Here is a 20,043-nt window from a genome sequence, read left to right as displayed (position 1 = left end):
GCATCCTCTGACCAGAATGCAGAGTCAGGGCAGGGGAGGGGAGAGCGTGCAGGAGGCAGGAATACAGCGTGTTCTCCACAGCTTATGAAGCTCACCCTTATGAAGAAGGCAGTCACCCACCCCAAGGCAAGGACTATTGCTTTGCCCGCAAGGAGATGCCTGGACTGCAGAGTTGGAAGCCAAGGACCAGCTCTGACCCTAATCCTAGATTTTTTTTTTTTTTGAATTTTCGAGACAGGGTTTCTCCATAGCTTTTGGTTCCTGTCCTGAAACTAGCTCTTGTAGACCCGGATGGCCTCGAACTCAAAGAGATCCTCCTGCCTCTGCCTCCTGAGTCCTGGGATTAAAGGCGTGTGCCACCACCGCCCAGCCTAATCCTAGATTTTTATTTGGCCTAAATGGTACTTGTAAGAGCTACCCTTTAGCTGCCAACTGATAAGACTTAGCAGCTTTACACAAAGAGACCTCTAGGCTGAAGGCAAAAGCTCAATGGTAGAGAGGTAGCCTAGCGTATGCCAGGCCCCAGGTGCCATTCCCAGCGCCACGAAATAAGTCAAAAGACCTGTGACCTTCTGCTAAAGTCAGGAGATCTGGCTATACTGAACCAGTATCCTGCATGGCCTCCAGGACGTAGGTAGGACCTGTTCACCACAGTCCTGTGAAGTATTTCTGCTGCTTGCTAGTGCCTAGACCACTAACCAAGCATCAACCAGAGACAGAAGGTCTTTTGAAGGTGCAGAAATGGCCTACTGCCCAAGACCATGGACTTAAGAAAATAAAAGAGACACTCTTTATTATAAAGAACTTGGAAGTGCTGGACATGATGGGACATGTCTTTAATACCAATGCTCAGGAGGCAGGGGCAAATAAATCTCTGTGGGTTCAAGGCCAGCCTGGTTTATATGGGAAGCTCCAGACTAGTCAGGGCTATATAGTAAGACCCTACCTAAAAAAAAAAATGGGGGAGCCTTCCGTCCCATCCTGGATCTGAGATTCTTTCAGTTCTTCACAGTATCTAGCTAAAACAACATTATCAACAGAAACAGTGGAAATGAACATGGTAGTTTATGCTCATAATCCCAGCACTAAAAAGACTGGGGCAGGACTGCTATGAGTTCAAATCCAGCCAAGAGACAGTTCTAGACACTATGGAGAGTGCTGGAGAGAGAGGCCCTGTTACAACAACAACAACAACAACACACACACACACACACACACAAAATAGACAGACAGACAGACAGACAGGATGATAAAGAGAAGATGGATAGACAGATGATACAAGACAGATGATTAATAGATACATAGACATATAGGAGACATATAGCTAGAACATAAATATACATCCTGATGCAGGGATAATATATAAGTAAAGGAGGAAGAGAATGGATCTGTCAACAGCTCATCAGCTAGTCATTATCTGCATTATCCCATGCTCCAGGGCTCCGGATTCCCTAGGCAGAGCTCTGCAGCTGATGGCCAACCCTTTTTCAAGCCTCCCTTACTGTGCTTGCCCTAATTAACCTTCTAGAAAACATCCCACGATGTTGACATATGGAAAAGACAGACCAGTTTAACTCTCTCTGGATCAGCTCCAAGCTGCTCTGCCCTGGAGTGCTCTCTGGCGCCTTCTAAAGCTATGCGCACAGACCACCTGTGATGTCTCAAAAGTCATCCTGCACTGTGCACATCTGCTTGGACAGCTCCACCCTGAGTTCGGCATGCATATCTCTTCACTGCCATACAGTTCATCTCATCCATTCTTTAACTTCACTCTTTCTTCTCTGACCTGGCAACCTGGAGGCTCAGAAGGGTCATTTCAATAGCACCCGGGAGGGCCCAGCACCCGGAGATACTTACATCACTGCTCTTAGGCCTCGCCAATGCCAGGCTGTCTCGGGCTAATGCCACGATCACGTTGCTTTTCTCTCCAGCCCAGTGCACCACCATCTGATTGTGGGAGTCATTCAGACTGACCTGAAAGAAACCAAAAGGAAATCAAGCCCAGTGGTGAGTGACAGGCACACACATTCCAAACCAAGATTCCTTCCTGGTCCCCTCTGCCACTCAGATTCTGAGATGTGGTGCGTGGGGTCAGGGCAGCCTCCCCTCGTTGCTCACCAAACTCTTCCATTAGTACCTTCCCCAAGACGAATCACCAACCCACCCTACACTCAGTTATACTGTAGATAACATCTCCTGGGGACAGGACTTCACAAGGGACTCCTCTGCTTTATTTCATCCTTGGTGACATCACTCCATGTGTGTGGTGTGCACTAACACGTCCGGTTCATTCAAAAAAAAAACTCACCATACGCTGGGAATAGTGGGGTACAGAGGGGATAGTTAATGGGGGACAAGGGATAGATGGAGGAAATAACTTTTAGATTTAGATTTAGTGTGTGTGTGTGTTCTCAGAGTATACGCTATAGAACATGTGCAGAGGTCAGAGAAAAGGAAAACTTTCTGGAGTTGGGCCTCTCTCTTCACCATGTGGGTTCCAGGAATTGAACTTGGGTTTTCTGTCTCGGTCACAAATACCTTTACCCACCGAGCCACCTCAGCAATCAGAAGGAATAACTTCTAACATCCTATAGGACCTGTAGGAAGACTATGATTGACAACAGTTGATTGTATTCAAACCAGAGAAGATGATAAATACTCTCAATAGAAACAATTGACTGTCTGGGGTGATGGAGCATCCATTCTCTGACCATTACCTGCAGGTGCCCCTTATCTGACCATGACACACACCCTGAAACACCAGACTGTTTGTCTGTATGTGTCTATTAAAAATTCTGTAAATTTTTTTTTAAATCCACAGACCAAAAGGCCACATACTTTTTGAACTTCTTTCTAAACGAGTGTGTCGGGAGGGAGCATTGTTACTCAACTTTAGGTAAGAAGGAAAGTTGAAAGAAAGACTTGCTTATGCAATTTCTCTACTTTGATGGCCGTTTGGGGTTTTTTGAGACGGTCCCTCAGTGATCGTGATCCTCCTGCCCCAGCCTCCCTCAGTGCTGAGGTAGCTGAGTGTATCACCTGACCTTTAAGTTTGTTTTTTCAGTGTCTCAAATAAGGAAACGTTACTCAGTTCTAAACGGAAGTAGCCTTTAGATTACTGCAACAGTAGCTCCCAGACTTTCAGGTCTGCAAATCAGCAAAATAAAAACAGAATAAATAGGCTAACTGAGGTCTGAGTGGCCATTTGTATTTTGCCTGATGTGGATATGGATAAGCCGCCATGTCACAGCTTCTCTCTCTCTCTCTCTCTCTCTCTCTCTCTCTCTCTCTCTCTCTCTCTCTCTCTCTCTCTCTCTCTCTGCTTCCTGAAGATACCACAGACTCTTGCCCTGACTGAGACAGCAAGGTATATCCCTGGGACAGGGCTCTGAGAGACATCCTAGGGACCACTCCACCCACACAGTCCATTCGCTGGTGGCAACTCAGATCCCAATGCCCTAGAGGCAAACAGTAACAGGCTAGAAAGTGCCTGGGTGCCTGGGTTCTCACAGGCGGGGCTGCTGCTGATAAGAAACACTCACTCTGAACTTCTCAGATGGGCACTGCTAAGCTTTCAGGGTTTGTTTGATAAAACTAAGGAAGAATCTAAAGTTGGAGTAAAGAACCACTCTTTTAGGTCACTTTTGCCTCATGGAAAAACTATCCGTGCGGCTTTGTTTCTCTTTGCACTATTCTGTCTCTCTGAATGCCTGTGTTCTCATCTTAGCTCACCATGCACTGACTGATGGGCATCCATTCCAAGACAGACTTTTCCAGAACACTGGAGCTCAAAAGTTACTGAACCTGTGCTGACACCAGCAAGCACCAGGGCCCCCTCTGAGAAGCAGGATGAGGCCTCCCCAAACCCAGCCATCCCACCGCTCCTGCTGAATAGTATCAGGAACAAGCCAGGCTAGACAGCCATCTGAAGACCATCACAGAACCATGTCAGGCCCTCGGGCGAGGAGTTCCGGCCTGAGGCACTGAGCACCTGCCTCTGAGCCTGGAGGGCTCACCCACCCGGGCCAACATCAACTCCTGGACTACTGAAGAGTTCAAGTTGAGCGAACCAACCCTTCTCACAGCAGATCTGGAGCAGAAAGCCCGCCCCCCTCCACAGCCTCTCCCTCTTCCTTTCCGTTTCTCCTCCACCCTGATGTGTTCCACCCACTCCTTGGGGGTGCTCTCAGATGTCACAAGGGAGAAGAAAAACACCTGGGCCACAAGCTTGGCAGCCAGCTCCGGTGAGGAGATAATCTGTAACGGCCCTGCTTCAGGTCATAAGCACCTGCATCTAATTTGATCCAAGAACAAACTGTTCAGATATATGTATATCTGAAGTGAGACCGCTTCAAATAAAAAAGACCCTTGATATTTTTTTAGGAAAATATGTCATTCCAAAACCCCACTTCTCACTCCCAGTAGATAAGTCCCCACAAGCATCAAGAGAAACGTGCAAATCAAAAGCTAGAAATAAATTATTTAACTCAAAAAAGCTGCTAAGGGTCTCCCCCCAGCACCTCAAACCTCTTACTTCCTCTTCCCTTCTCCTCCCTCCCAACCTAGGCTTCCAGGAAGAAACTGGAAATACTGATGGATCAGAGAACCACCAGCACAGACACCTCGGGTCCTCGGGCAAAAATCTTCTCCCCTACAAAATCATCTGCACCCTAGGAACCAGAAGGGAGCAAGAAGAGAACCACGTAAATGGCACTAGGAAAGGGGGTTAGGAACCTAGGAGCTTCACCCGAAGTTCACACGGGGTCTGGGATGAAAAGATCTTGCATATTCAATCCGGCCATCCTCAAAGCGGCGGGCACAGCCATCCCTCTGGCAGGTTAATAATCAGAGGACACTTTGAACAGGCTACAAAGTGGGAAGGGATCAGAGTGGAGAAGAGGTCTGACGACACTTGCTGAGGTCTTTGTAGCAGAGGGCATAGCTTTTGTTCACTGAGCCTACGGGATGAGAGATGAAACGGACACAAAGGAGAGGCATCAAAACATTTCAGGGGGTTCTCATAAAGGAAGCCTCTGGAGGGCAACCTTGGTGGAACTCTCTTTTCTTTTCTTTTTTTTTTCCTTTAAGCCTTTTCTATCTGATGTCCCCTATATTCCTAAGAGCAGACTGGAAAAGGGCAGCCCGGCGCATGGAAGGAGAAGGCTCTCTGGCAAGCAACGGCTTGTCCAAGGGTCACCAGGCACGCACACAAACAGTTCTGCTCCTTGCCTTGGCAGAGACCTCAAGCATATCCAGTCATGAGAATACAACTCCCTGGTGAGTCACCACTAATCTTCAAGGCAGCCTAGGTGCCCATCCCCCGCCAGCACAGGACCAGAATCAGTAGCGGGAATCAATGCACCCCAAGGACAAGGGAGCCCGGGAGCCAGGAGAGCGAGGCCAGCAAGCCATAAATTTTATTAAGGTCAAGACATGCAGTCTGCTTTCCTCCTCTCCGTGTCAGTCTTACAGGGAAAAGCAGGAAGCAGCCCCCAAAGGATTGTCTTGCCATCCTCCATGGACTGTGACCAAGAAACCAACGGCCCCAAGACAGCCCCCAACATCAGGAACCCACAGATTGCCGTGGCTGAATCCCCTTAGTGGTGGCTTCCAGTTTGTTTGGGTCCTTTGCCCTCTTCACAGCCAGCTCTCCCTCTAGACAGCTGCAGGCTTGCAGATTGGTTCCCCCAGTCTCTCCCACTTAGTTCCACACACTGATGGAGGAGACACTGGCCTGCCAGGGGGTGGGAGGAAGTGGGAGTATGACTTTTCCAGGAACATAACCTTGGTATATAGTCAGTCATAACCGTAACCCCAGGGTGTGAACAACCTTCCTTCTCTTTTGTCTCTGGTTCACAGGCGGTAGCTGGAGCCTGATAAATGAGCCACAATTAATTGGGGCCATAAAGGCAGAAGGGAGGGGCCGAGTGCCTTCGCTCAGAAGGCAGGGGAGAAAAAATTGCATGCCACAGGGATCTCTGAACCAAAACTCTATCTCGGATGACAAACTAAATCAACTGGCCTCTCAGACCTCTGCTAGGCTCACAGGTAAGGGGTTAGGAAAGCCCCAGAGACCACCTGGTCCAAGATGAGAGCCCTAGAGGTCACCCAGCCAGGACCAGATCTCCAGAGGTCACTCATCGTAGGATCAAACCCCAACACCAGAGGCCACCTGCCATAGGATCAGGAACCCAGAACCCACCTGGTTGAAAAACAGAGACCTAGAGTGCCACTGAGCCAAGAACAGAAGCACCTGCTTCGTCCCAGAAATACCTTATCAGAAGAAGGTAACCCACGAATGAGCATTTGAAAAACCCCAGAAGAGTCTCATCTAGCTCACATAGAAGATGATGTATCTGGTCCATTCTCTTCCTTCCAGACTGTGAGAGGCCAACAAAACACTGTTTCTAGGGGGCTGAGGAGAGATCAGCACAGTCTTCGATGGGGCATGGATGCGGGGGGGGGGGGGATGGGGGAGCTGTCTTCTGGCATAGCTGTTAATGAAGACTTCACGCGATACTAACTCACTGCTTTAATACAGACAGACCTTAAAAAGAAACCAGACGCAAAGGTCACATCCTGCACGACTCCATTTATATAAACCATCCCGGGCAGGTAAATGCACAAAGGCAGGAAGCAGGTGGGTGGCTGCCAGGAGGCTGAGGAGGAAGAGTGAAAGGAGTATCTGTGATTTGCTCTGGGACTAATGAGAAAGCTATGGACCTGGACAGAGGCAGTGGGTGTACTGTGCACGGAATGCATCAAAGGCTCCTATGCGAATTCCACCTCGCTTTCTAAAACATTCCTATGACCTGCGCAGAGCACTCCACTCTCAAGTGCACATCCGGTATCTAGGAGCTCCTACTCGTCACTGGTATGTATTTCCTGCCAGCTCACCGTGACTCCTCATGCCACCAAAATATGCAGCTGGCATGAAGCATCCAGGAGGCAGGCTGGAGCCTAGGTCTCTGGCCAAGGCAATACTTCACAGCCATGGGAGAGCATCCGTGGTGTCGGAGCACCCATGTCAACCTCACTGTCCCTGGCTGGTGCAAGGGTCACAGGCTCAGGACTACTGCTTACAGCAGGCTCCCAGCTATCATCGCCACCCACACCTTAACATAGCTCAAAGTCTTTACCAAACACAGTCACCCCTCTGGCTGTCCCTCGGTCCCCCAGCGTGCCCTAGTGATCCACAGAGGCACAATGATTGGCTTCTATTATTTGCTTACTCTTCAAAGTAGGGGAGAATCTGCTGTCATCCTCGGCTCTGGCTTGTTATAAATAGAAGGGAGGAAAGAAGTGCTTGTGGTGTGAAGGAAGGGATGTACACTACACACTGAGGTCTGCTAGCTGCCAGGTACCCTGCGGGCTCTTGAATTACATCTTACTTCTGAGAGCGCACCAAGGGCTTCTGGGAGAAATTAGGGCTTCAGGTCTGAAGAGGGGATGAGGAATTCCCAAGAAAACCATCAAATTCTGTCTAGATACTTACTCGAGAGGATGGAGGTCCCTTCATGGAATGGCCCCACACCTCTCCCCAGTCATTTCTTCTGCCATGATCACCTTCACAGTGGCCAAACACAAGACTCAAGGAGTCCTAGGCACCCCAGCCTGACATCCTCCTGCCTCCTACACAGCTCCTTTCTAGAGTGCATTGCGAGGTGTTACAAGCGAGGCATCCCAGTCCAGTTCTCTGCCTCACTGGCCTTGAAATACAGAGAAGCCTTTTTAAAAATTCAACAGTGAGTGTAGAACAAACACCCTGATCCTTCAACTCTGAGGACAGAATCAACAGCTAAAGCTTCCCCCACCAAGTACCAACATGACACCGGGGGTGGGGGGTGGGGGTGGGGCTTGGGAATCAAAGATGGACAACCCATGCCTAACACCCAGGTTTTTTGTTTTTCTAACCAGGTGACCTAAATGTGAAGAATACAAACTGCCTCCCAGTGTCCCCTTTCCAGACCAATTTCCCACTATATTTAGAAAGCTCATTACCCTTCTGGACTCGCTACCTCAGGAGAACTGAAATACCATTTATGAGTGCTCCCTGAAGACAGCCCTGTCCATGGGTTCGACACACTCACTTGACCTTGGAGTTGACTCAAGATGCAGCCTGCACTAAGTGAACTTGCTAACCACTTAAGGGACAAACTCACATTGCTCATTGTGTAGGTGAGGAAACAAAAGAATGACCTTGAACTAAATTCTGGAATTTTGCTACCATCTTTATTAGAGCTATTAAAGTTGCCATAGATGGATGGGACAAAGTGATGGAGGGAGGAAGGGAAGATGGAGGGAGAGAGGAAAGATGGAGGGAGAAGGGAAGATGAAGGGAGAGAGGGAAGATGGAGGGAGAAGGGAAGATGGATAGAGGAAGGGAAGATGGAGGGAGAGAGGGAAGATGGAGGGAGGAAGGGAAGATGGAGGGAGAGAGGGAAGATGGAGGGAGGAAGGGAAGATGGAGGGAGAGAGGGAAGATGAAGGGAGGAAGGGAAAATGGAGGGAGGAAGGGAAAATGGAGGGAGAGAGGGAAGATGGAGGGAAGGAGGGAGAAAAGAAGGGAGGGAAGGAGGGAGGGAGGGAAGGAGGGAGGGAGGGAAGGAGGGAGGGAGGGAAGATGGGGGTAGAGAGGGAAGATGGAGGGAGAGAGGGAAGATGGAGTGGGTAATGGGAAGATGAAGGGAAGACAGAGAGAAGAAAGAATAGCTTTTTTTCTACCACACCAAAAAGACAATAACCACATTCTCACTGGCTTGCACTATCAGCCCTACCTATCATTCACTGCCAAATGCTACACCCTCCAGGCAAACACTGTCACCTGATTGACAATGGCCCTTCTTATTACTGGAGAGCTCCAGAGTAAAAGGAGCCTGGGGAAAATCTATACCTTCCTTCACTAGTGTTAAAGAAAGAAAGAGAGAGAGGAAGGGAGGGAGGGAGGGAGGGAGGGAGGGAGGGAGGGAGGGAGGGAGGGAAGAAGGAGATGGAGGGAGGGAGGGAGGGAGGGAGGGAGGGAGGGAGGGAGGGAGGGAGGGAGGGAGGAAGGAGACGGAGGGAGGGAGGGAGGGAAGAAGGAGATGGAGGGAGGGAGGGAGGGAGGGAGGGAGGGAGGGAGGGAGGGAGGGAGGGAGGGAGGGAGATGGAGGGAGGGAGGGAGGGAGATGGAGGGAGGGAGGGAGATGGAGGGAGGGAGGGAGGGAGGAAAAAATATCAAAGCCAAAAGGAAGGTCAGAGAACATCTAACAGCTGCTGAGAGGCTTCTCTCTGAGGATCTTACAGGGAACATCCCCAGTGCCCCGCATACAAACACAGCAAGTGTCCCCAGCACTACACACCAGAAGCTAATGCTCTCCTACCTTCTGTGAGGATTTCCCTCTAAAACCCAAAACCATTCATTCACTCCTCTAGAGACAAAAGTCTAGCTGTGTAACCCAGGCAGCCCTGGAACCTACCGCAAAGCTAGGGCTGACCTTGAACTCTCAATCCTCCAGCTTCTGCTTCCCCCAAAGGCTCTCGTACTGCTCTGCTGGATGGGGGGGGGGGGGGAGACAGCTCCAGACCACCCACTTTCCCCTGCTCCCCTGTTTGACTCTGTATAAATAGCTGCTTACTTTGTTCATTCAATAAATGTTTATTGAGGATTTACTGTAAACCAGACGCTGCACTAGGTGTTAGGAAAGCAGCAGACTGGCTGGTCTTGCCTCGCTTCTCTTAAATTAGTAGAGGAAAGAAGCACCAAGTAACAAACTTAATGAGTGCTTAAACTGCAGTTGTCAAACAGGCCCTGGTTCACGCGGAGAGGACAATGGCACTTCCTGGAAGAGCTAATGAAACAAAGATGGAGCGGGAGTAGTTAGGGATGCAGGGCTGGGGCAGAGGAGAGACAGGGAATAATAACAGCCAGGGACTGAAGAGTCCTAAAATCTACCATGCCTGAAAAGTTAAAACAGCAGTGTAGCCAAGAATAGCCTAGAAGAAGGGAGGATTATATGAGAGCTATGGATTCTTGGGGAAGGAGACTGAAGGCTCTCACAGAAAGAAAGGAAAGAAGAAATGGAGGGATCAAGGGAAGAAGGGAGGGAGAAAAGAAGAGATGGAGGGAGGGAGGGGAAAACAGGAAGAAAACAAGCTGCGGATTCCCACCCAAGAAGACCCCCTATGTATGAGAGGCAATGTTGCCACACAAATCTGAACCAAAGTAGAGCTTATTGTGGGTCCTGTCTCCACAATTTGCTGGCTGTCTAACTTGGGAGAAGCCGCTTCCCTTTCTGAGCTACAAGATACTCATCTGGGAATGGAGATGAATAGTAACTCTCCCCCAAGTTCATGCGACTGTTGCAAGAAACAACATATAAACCATGGGTGTGTTTCATAAACTTCAACATCCATAAACATCATTTACTTTCAGGTCCAAAGGACTTTCGGCCCAAACCAACCATTCTTTACAGCATGGCTCCACGAAGAAACTTAACATTGGCCTCACCAGGGTTGGAACAGAGACCCAAGAACAAGACATAACACATGTCAAATAGTAAGACACCACACACTCCACTGACTCTTGAACTGATGGCTAATGATACTTTCAGGCAGCCTCCCCAATACTTGACAACAGACTCAGAAAGCTGGAGGAAGCCCAAAGCCTAGGTCCCAAGATGTTACCACTAAGACGACATGACTCCCTAACACTGTCCTCACCCAAAGACACAGCACTTAAACCTATCACCCCAGAGCAGAAGACCCTAAGACCACACCAGCAGCCGCTTTTCCACACTGGAAAAGAACTGCAACCAAGATGACTGATCCACAAGGCACAAGCTCTCAACCCCGAGAGCCAAGGAAGGCCAACCTTTCAGTAACGGGAACTGGCCTGGGAGCGACCTAAGGCTCAGCCTGGTGACACGAGCTAGCAGCAACTCTCTTCAGCTTGCCTGACACTCCAGCTCTGTTCTAATAGCCCGTTCACCTCTCCCCAGCTTTGCTTCTCTTCCAGCCTAGCACACCTTGCCAACTTCAGCAAACTTCACGCACGGTTAACTGCAAGATGTATGTTTATAATGACTCAGTGAGAGACTTCCAGGGAACTAAATATACACCAATGAAGTAAATTGTCACGTGACTCGATTAATTGGGCACAGGTTTCAAATATTCAAATTCCTTTAAACAGCCTTGGATTCCAGATAGCTTGCCCAGCTCTGCTCTATCCCCATGCCCTAGGATCAAGGTTCTCTTCTTCTTCTGGGATCCTTGGACCAGGACCCAGCGGGTCTCAAGATTGTCAAGACTGAGCTGCCATGAACATCTCAGCGAACAGACAAGGTTCTGTGGGGTCCAAGCCCAAACAGCATCCAGAGTGACAGACTCGGAACCCATTTCTTTCCTAAGTAATTTTTGTTCAAAGGTGTTTGTGTGTGTGTGTGTGAGAGGGGGGGGGGATCAGGACACTATCCCTCAGCTTACAAATGAAAGGCACCAGTACCCTTAGCATCCTACAGCCCTCACTGGCCCTTACCCTCTGCCTCCACATAAAAATGACTCTAGCCATTTTCTCCTAGAAGTCTGAGGAGATAGCTCTCCATACCATAAGTCTTCTTTCAAAATAAATAAAGTCCTAGTGGTCATCTTCCGGTTGTTGCTGTTTTTTTCTTGTTGTTGTGTTTATAAAGAGAGGGATAGCACAGTACATTGGTCTCTACATGGCACAGAATGCATCTGATATCTGTACATCTTTTTATTGCCCTTGTCTGCCACTCAGATTTGGGATATAATCACATCAGCCTGCCTTTCTGAGAATTCGTAGCTGTGTTTTTAATCTAATTCAGGGGCCTGGAGATAAATCATCCTGAAGAGTCCCGATTTTCCAAGCCAAGAGCCTGCAGCAGCAGCAGCAACAACAACAACAGCAATGGCATGCTACATTAAAGGGCCAGCGGGGAGGAAGGAGGGCCAGCTTCGGATGCAGTGATGAAGGCCACACGCCTCTACTGTTTGTCTCTGTGCCAGCTTTGAAGGGTTGAAGGGATGAAAGACAAACCCAGACCCACTGAGGCAAGTCAACAGGAGCAGAACCCAGGAGCGAAGAAACAGCCTCGCTGTGAGGACATGGTTTACATCTCGTTGCTAAGTAGGACCCATCGGATCTGCACACCTCCGCACAACCTCGAGAGCCCTGGTCTGTTTGTGTAAACACAGCACAGGAGAAGGCGCACAAGTTTGGTGAGTCCTTCTAAAGGGTCAGCCTTCCCAGGGCCTGGCAGAAGGAGACAACTATACAGAGGCAACCCCGCCCCAAAAAAATGAACAGAGTGTCGACTTGGCCTCCACAGTGCCCCATGCAGCCCTCCCTACCCACTGCAACTTGGCTTTCAAAAACCTCCAAGATGTAGGGTTTGCTCAAACCCAGCAACCCTCGTTTTCACTTTCCCTGTTTATGATAAGCCTCTCTCAGCTGAAGCAGAAGCTGCGATGTCGAGGCCTCCTTCCACTCAACAGAGGTTTGCTGTGCTGGCAGGAAGAACAGCGGCAGCCAGGATCTACATGTGGCTGTTAATTCATTAAAATTAGGTGAAAAGAAATCCAGTTCTTCAGTCACCCTAGTCACAGTCCAAGGGTTCGGGGGCCACGCGTGCCTAGCAGACCGACTGCACACACAGATGCGGATCGGCACTGCAGAAACGCCTATCGAGCAATGTTCCATCGGAAGAACAGTTACAAAGCCAGAACGCAGGACCAGACAGCTCTCTGCTGACAGCAGTGATGGGGCATGGAGTCACCATTATATTTAACAATTGCTCAGGGCTGAGGGCATATTATAGCTCATGGAGAAATGCGTGCTTGGAACGCACAAGGCACTGGGTTCAATCATTGACACTACCCCCGTACACACACACACACACACACTCACACACACGCACACATAATTACCAATTACTCAGGGGACACCTGAATTTTGTAATTCCTTTTTAATTCACAACTGTAGTTCCGGCTGTTTCTGAGTCCCACTCTCACAGAGCCTGCCCCACAGTTCATGGCATCCCTGTCTTGGCATTTCTACTCCAAGAATCTCACAGCAACGCAGGATTCAGTCCATACCTTGACCCTGATGACCAGCAGCCCACCCTGCTTTGCCTACTTTTTGGCATCATCAGCGGCTTTGACGCTAAAAGGCCACCCAGGCCACTTCTTCGAAGGCCTAAGGTTCCCAAGTCGATAAACCAATAAATTAGGTCGAAATTAACTGTGACTCATTTTAAACTGAGGAAATTGATTTCTGAACGTGCGTGGCTGGACTGAATATGCCATCTGCCAGCAGATCCTGGCCTACCTGGAGAAAGCACAGGAAAGCCCTGTTCTCATTACCAAAGAAAACACCTCCCTGAAACCACAGACAACTCCCAGAGAAATACCAATCCCCCAGTGTTCAAACCAGAAGAGAGTGAGCTCTCCTGCCCATCACATTAATTTAAGCCTGAAAAAAAAATGAAGGAAATGCCCACGTAACACCCCAGATTTAACACAGCTCTATGTAGTCAACTATCAATTATCCATAACTGTCAAATATTTCAAACTCCACACTGGCTTTCCCTGCATCCATTCATAGAGCTGTTTCCCCTATCAGCAACTTGAAAAATACAAACTCATTTAATATTCACCTGAGCAAAATTTAGTGAAGAAGGTAAACTGAGGCCTTACAAGAGGATGAGGGAGACTAAATAAATACATACAAAGGCAAATCAATTAGTTGGGGTATCTCATGATTTTCAGACTATCAGTCTGCCCCCGTGTCTCTCTACAATGACCTGGACAGAGCTGGCTGGATCTATCGCTGCTGTGGCATTAAACAATGATGCCACCGAGATGCCTGTGGTTCCTAAGGAGGAGGAGACTCCAGTTGACAATGCAAAGCTCCTCGGCATCTGCTCTCTGCCTTGGGATAGGCAGTGCTGTTGGGATCTGCCTCATGGATCCAGGTCTTAAAACAATGTATTAGCATATCGTTAACTTCATTTTACAGAATACAGTGAAAAGACTGCCAAAAGGAACACAAAGCTGAGGTCTGTAATGTGGTCCCTCTATTCTGATGGCATCACAAGGTGGGGTCCCATTTCTCTAGGGGCTCCTGAACAGTGCAAGCTCTGAGGGGGCTCTGCAGTGCTCTCCTCCTAGCCCATACTGGAGAAAGGGGGACGGGGGAGCCCTTACACCTGGCCTAGAAAAAGAATAACAACCTATTTTATATGTGACACTTCAAGAAGCATCTGATTACCCATGGTCACCACTCCACAAATATATTTAGAGTTTAAATTAATCCCATTATTCATGACACCAAGGGCTACTGGTAACAGAAGGCTGCTGATAACTTGATTGTGTACATTCACATTATATAAACGTAGGCTATTTCTGTAATGATACACAGCTCACATTATATAGACACAGATCGCTTCTGTAAGGACACACAAAAACCTGGTGATAACAGTGACCAGCAGAGAGAGGGCTCACTCGTGATACATGAAAACTTGAAAGGATTCACCTGCCACCCCTCGTTCCGCCTCACAATGGCTTTGTTGGCGCGCTCTACCTGCTGAAGGCTGGGAAACCCAGTGGGTGAGGTCTCCTCCCTTTAATCCTCAGTGCCTCTCCCCATGGGCTCCTTTCCTCCATTCCTTCGATCTTAAAGCCTCCACAGTTCCAGGCTCCAAGCTACAGACGAACCAATCAGTGCCAGACACAGCCTAGAACTCAACAGAAGGGAAACAGGCACAACCAGGAGAGGTTTTTCAAGGTCACATCCGAGGCCACCCCGTCTTCACCTATGCAGAACTCGGCTTGGAGTAGCCAACGTGCTGCCTTCTCATCTTCAGCTGGATGCACACAGGTCAACCATCACCACGTCAGAATCAACAAGCCAATTCTTTCCTAAGCGAGTCTATCGTGCAAGAATCAACACCAGAGTGATCTAAAGCCAAATGGTATTCTCTCTCCAAAGGCGGCCTTTTGTCCAGGGCCCTTAGGTTGTAATGGACACATTGTTTTTCATCTCAAATCAGGACACTGTATCCTCTCTGTCCTCTAAAATTTGAGAATTCAGAACAGAGAGCTTGTTGCAAGCAAAATAAGCCTGTAAATCTTGTTGGGCTTTTGTGCTTCATTCCAAAGGATCCCCACTCCCACCCCCGAAAAATAAAAATACTAGAAGCAAAAAACAATATGAAAGTCCTAAAAGGGAGGACACTATAAAAATAGAATCCTAGGTCTTTATTCGAATTAACTCTCAGATAGCACAGGAAAACCAGGGCTACACTCCAGAGGGCCATCCCATTTTCTTCGGCACCATGGAGTGAACCGAAGCATTTTGCCTGTCTGTGGGCTCCCTGCGGTCTTCCTCATACATAACTTTATATAGCTTAATGTTCTCCCTACCTTCTCCTCCTCTTCTTCTAGGCAGAAAACTGACCCACAGAGAGTTATTAAGGGCCTTCCACCCTGGGAAACCCAGAGAAGGACCAAACCCAGGCCTTCGAAGGAGCCACAGGAAGATGAAGCAGTAAATTATAACCCAAGGGAGGGCTGGAACCAGGCTTAAAACTGTTCCCACAGGGTTGGGAATTCTAGGGGCTCTGGAGTACTGGGGAACTGAACGAGGGTTCTCCGAGCAAAGAGAAGAGTTGAGGAAGATCTTTGGGGAAGAGGGCAAAACAAGCATGATGGCAAAGGGCAGGCAAGAGGTCAGCGTGGCACTGGGGGTGTGGGGGTGAGTGGTGGCGAATGCCTTTAACCCCAGCACTTCTGAGGCAAAGGGGGCAGGCAGATCTCTGAGTTTGACCTGGTCTACAGAGTGAGATGGGCTACACTGAGCATCCCTGGCAGTGTGGGGGGGGGGGTAGGGGGGTGGAGTGTGAGGGGGGTGGGGACCAAAGGCAGCAGGAGCATCAGTTAAAGTCTTCACAGTAAGTTTCAAGCCACCTTGGACTAAATGTTCAGACTCTTCCCCAAACAATTTTTAATTAATTAAATATATAGTTTATATATTATTAAATTTAAAATATATAATAGCTTCCTCCTTTAATTTAACTTTTTTTGTAGGGGGACAATGTCAAGATAGGGTTTCTCTGTGTAGCCCTGGCTGTCCCCAGGCTAACCTCAAGCTCAGAGATCTACCTGCCTCTGCCTCCTGAGTGCTGAGCATTAATTTGACCTTTTGGAAAAGAAAAAGGGGGGGGGAGGTTTTCCTTGTAAAATTTGAACTTGTTCAGAAAAGCCCTAATATCCGGTCCATTGGTCTCTACTATTCCAAATGTGTTTGTGGGTCAGAACCAGTACTCCATATTCTTCCTAAGATTGTCAGCCTTTAACTGGTCAAAATAGCAAAATCTATTTATTCCATAAGTTAGGAGGGCAAAAGAAGACACGCTCCAATGTGATATGCTAACACAGGCTCCGTTCTCAACCAAACTTTCCCTAGATAAAGCCTTCCTTCTCTCCTCCCTGAAGCTAGTGGCCTTGCTGCCACCTCTCTGGCTTCTGCTTCCAACCCCAATAAGTGTTCCTACATACCGGTACCCTTACCCTCACCAAGGTCCAAGGACAAGAAGCTGCCCAGCATCTAAGTCTCTCTGTTCCCAACTATCACTCCATCTCCAGAGCCCCACACAGCCGCAGCTGGGTCCGGGCTGGGTCCGCGCTGGGTCTGGGCTGGTTGAGTGGGTGCAGTTTTCCCGGCTTCCACCTGCTCACTTACAGTGATCTCGCATGGCTTCTTCGGTTGTTCTGTTTGTTTTTTATTTTTATTTATTTTTTGTTGTTTTGAGAAACACATTCCCTTCAGACAACTGCTCACTATAACTGTTTGGGTTTAACAACTGAAGGGAATTTATAAAACTCGGTGCAGGGCAAGAGTTAAATGAGCATGTGGATTAATAGTACAGCTGCAGCCTGATGTATTTGGGGGTGGCAGAGGCACTCCTCATAACTGGATCTGTACAGGAAAAACAGAGGCACACAGCCACCTTTGCTCCAAAGGTGATTCCAAAGAGACGTGAGTTACTCCAGAGACCCAGAGAAGAACCCCCCACTCCACTGTTTCCTGTGCACCGGGAAACAGCGAAAGGCCTCCTGCACCGGGTTAGTACTTGTGCTAGAAATCCCATACCATGAAGTTCTTCCTTCTGCCTGACTCAACTCTTCAACAATTAAGGTTAATGCTATTTTTTCATTAACCTGGGGCAACAGAGAACAAGGGCAGAGGAAGGCAGCCATAGCAAGGAAGAGCACAGGGAGGGATCCTCGCTGTTCGGTGGGAATTCCTCACTCTGAGTTCAACTGCTGGCTGGATCTGCACCCTTCAATGGAACCAGTCTGGCTGGCCTGGAGACATGAAAGCAAAGGGAGGGTTTTGGAGTCGATCCCAACAAGAACAGAGTTCATCTCTAGCTTGCTCCAAATCCCTGGGAGATTTTCACACACCAAACCCAAAGAAGAGGGGGAAATAAACAGCACCTGCATGAATATTGTCGCGACTAGAAAGTGCCTCTTTCAACTCAGACTAGGCTGCAGAGGACCTGAGCTCCTGGAAGGACTGCCCCCTCCAGCCTCCTGCTCTCAGCCTGCTGGCTCAAAGCACAGTAGAGCTAGCTAAGCAGGCTGGGGACAGCCATCCTCACCAGCTCTTGCAGCCTTCCAAAGTACAAAAAAAAAAAAAAAGGAACTTTAGATGGGGTTGAAGGGGGAAACAAGGATCTGGGCCCAGGAGGAACAGGGCAGGTGGATTTCAGTAGCTGAGCTCTGTATCCCACCCCTAAGCAGTTACGGGTTATCTGGTAGACATTCCAGGGGCTGCTGGTGGGTGGCTGTTTGCTGCTCCCACCCACCCACCACCACCCCTCTGTCCACATTTTATTTTGGAAGCACTGAATAGTGGCAAGGTCAGTGGTATCAGGTAGGCGAGAACTAAAGCACTAGAAGCCCTTCCCCGTGTGACCTTGGATTAGTCACTGCACCTGTCACCGCTTGGATCTCTTCACCCAAAAATAACGCCATAGGGTGGCATGTTTTATGAGATGTTTTCTGGCTCCAGGAGTTGATCATTTAACTCTACGTATAGCCTGAAGGAAGACTTTGCTGTGGCAAAAAAGCAGTGGGGGAAAAGCAGAACCCAGGCTAAGCTTTTAATTAGTACTTTAGTAAGGACCAATCACTCTGGGAAGTGATCATGTTTATCACCTCCACTGGGATCTCCCACCGACCTTCTGGCTTTGCTGATGTCAATCTTAACCGCAGTACTGGGAGTTAGACAATAACACCTGGCAAATGAATTCCGCCAATGCTGATACGAGTGGACAAACTCGGCTTGCCATCCCTAGCAGTCAGTGGGGACCGGAAGAGTGAAATGTGTGTTACTTATGACCTAATAAACCCATTGCCTGCACAGAAATTAATCATTAACGAATAATAAGTCCACCAAATTTCTTGCAGTTCTTTCAAATCCCCAAGTGTCACAAGAGATAATTCCTATCCAAAATAAAGTCATCGCCCTGAAGTGGTGGGAAGGAAAGGGGGTGGGACGGTACGCCACACTCCCACGAAAATAAAAATCCAGCTTTATACACACACATGCGCAAACACACGCACACATCTACCGGGTACACAAGGAACAATCGTGGAGCTTTGAGAGTTGCCCACCTTTATTGGGGTTCACGAAGGTAAACGCGGAAAGCCCTCCTCTGCAATTCTGTGTGAGTGCTTTACAACTGCAGGGTTCTCGCCCCCCCCCCGCTGCCAAAGGGTGGAATGCGGGGCGGGGGGGGTGCTTTTTATCCAGATGTAAAAATGATGCTGTACCCCTCCAATACCTGCTGGAAACTACACTGCTTTTTCTGCATACAGCCTGGGGTAAAGAGGAGCTGCACCCTTCTATTTACCTGGAATACGTTTGCTAAAATCGACAGGAAGAAGGGAAAGATCTATGCCACCCGAGTGTTGACGGCTGTACTCATGTGATGGGGGGGGGGGGAGAAAAGAGAGAGAGAAAGAAACACATGCCAGCCGGGAAGTCCCCAAGCGGTGCCTGCACCTGGGAAGCGACTGCAAAGGATGGGTGCGGGGGTGAGGAAGTGCTGGGAGAGGAAAGGACTGGAAGGAGGCGGCTTGCAGAAGTGCTCACCTGTCCGTACACCTGGATGGGCTGGGGCTGCAGAGCGGCGCTCCGCCGCGTCCTGAGTGGCTTCCCGGCCGCCGGGCTCGCCCCCTGGGCATCCCCGTAAGTCCCCAACCTCAGTTCTCGCGGGTCGCCCTGCACCACGAAGAATCCTCGGTCCTGGGGCAAGGGCGCGCGGCCACCGTACAATCTCTGCGTCCAGCCCCCGCCGAGAGCCCCGGGGGGCAGCAGCACGACCAGGGCGAATAGGAAAGGGAGTCGCGACTCCCTCCTGCTGCTCCGTGTCGCCATGTTCAGGCGAACGCTCCCGCAGGTGGCGCCGCCGCCAGGAGAGAATGTGCAGCGCGCGCCGGGACAGCGCCGGGCCAAAGCCGGGGCCGCGCGCGCCGCTCCCGGGGCTCCAAGCCGCCCGGGCCGCTCCACTGCGCCCGCCACCGCTGCCACCACCACAGCTGCCGCCGCCGGGTCCCGCTCGCTGGGCGCCGCGCCGTCACGTGTGCGCTCGCAGCGCGTCCCCTTCGCGCACTTTCTTCGCTCGCCGCGACTGCGGCCCCGCCCCCTGGGATGGGGAAGTCAAGGCAGGGAGCGCTGGCCTGCGGGCACCATGGTCCCCTGCGAGCACACCTCGCCCTCCCTGCCGCAGTGAAGAACTGTGTGGACGCCGTGTTCCATTTCCCCGGAGTGAGCTAGCTACTCCACGGATTCCTCGGGGCACCCTGGTCGCCCTAAATCGCCGCCAATCTCCGCCCCCTGTGAAGCCACTCGACCACTTTCCTGGGCCTTGGCTTCATGCCCACCTCCAATGGCGAGTAGCAAACCACAGAATTAGCCCCGAGCACACCACCGACAAGAGTCAGGTTGAACCTGCCTGGTAGTGAAACTTACAT

The 20,043-nt window shown here is 49.7% G+C and overlaps 1 protein-coding gene across 1 annotated transcript in view; it reads right to left on the bottom strand.

Annotated features, from left to right (window-relative positions):
- The window catches only part of Sorl1 (sortilin related receptor 1), a 159,350-nt gene extending 139,662 nt beyond the window's left edge, over positions 1-19,688 (bottom strand). Inside the window, exons 1-2 of the mRNA XM_075966276.1 lie at positions 19,163-19,688; positions 1,858-1,974 (exon numbers count right to left, since the gene is read on the bottom strand). Of these exons, the coding sequence (XP_075822391.1) occupies positions 1,858-1,974; positions 19,163-19,447 (402 nt within the window). The 5' untranslated portion in view covers positions 19,448-19,688. The remainder of the gene's footprint in view (positions 1-1,857; positions 1,975-19,162) is intronic.
- Positions 19,689-20,043: the final 355 nt, after the last annotated feature.

This window comes from Microtus pennsylvanicus, chromosome 3 (assembly GCF_037038515.1).
Source record: "Microtus pennsylvanicus isolate mMicPen1 chromosome 3, mMicPen1.hap1, whole genome shotgun sequence".
NCBI lineage: Eukaryota > Metazoa > Chordata > Mammalia > Rodentia > Cricetidae > Microtus > Microtus pennsylvanicus.
This window is presented reverse-complemented; position numbering and strand designations above follow the sequence as displayed.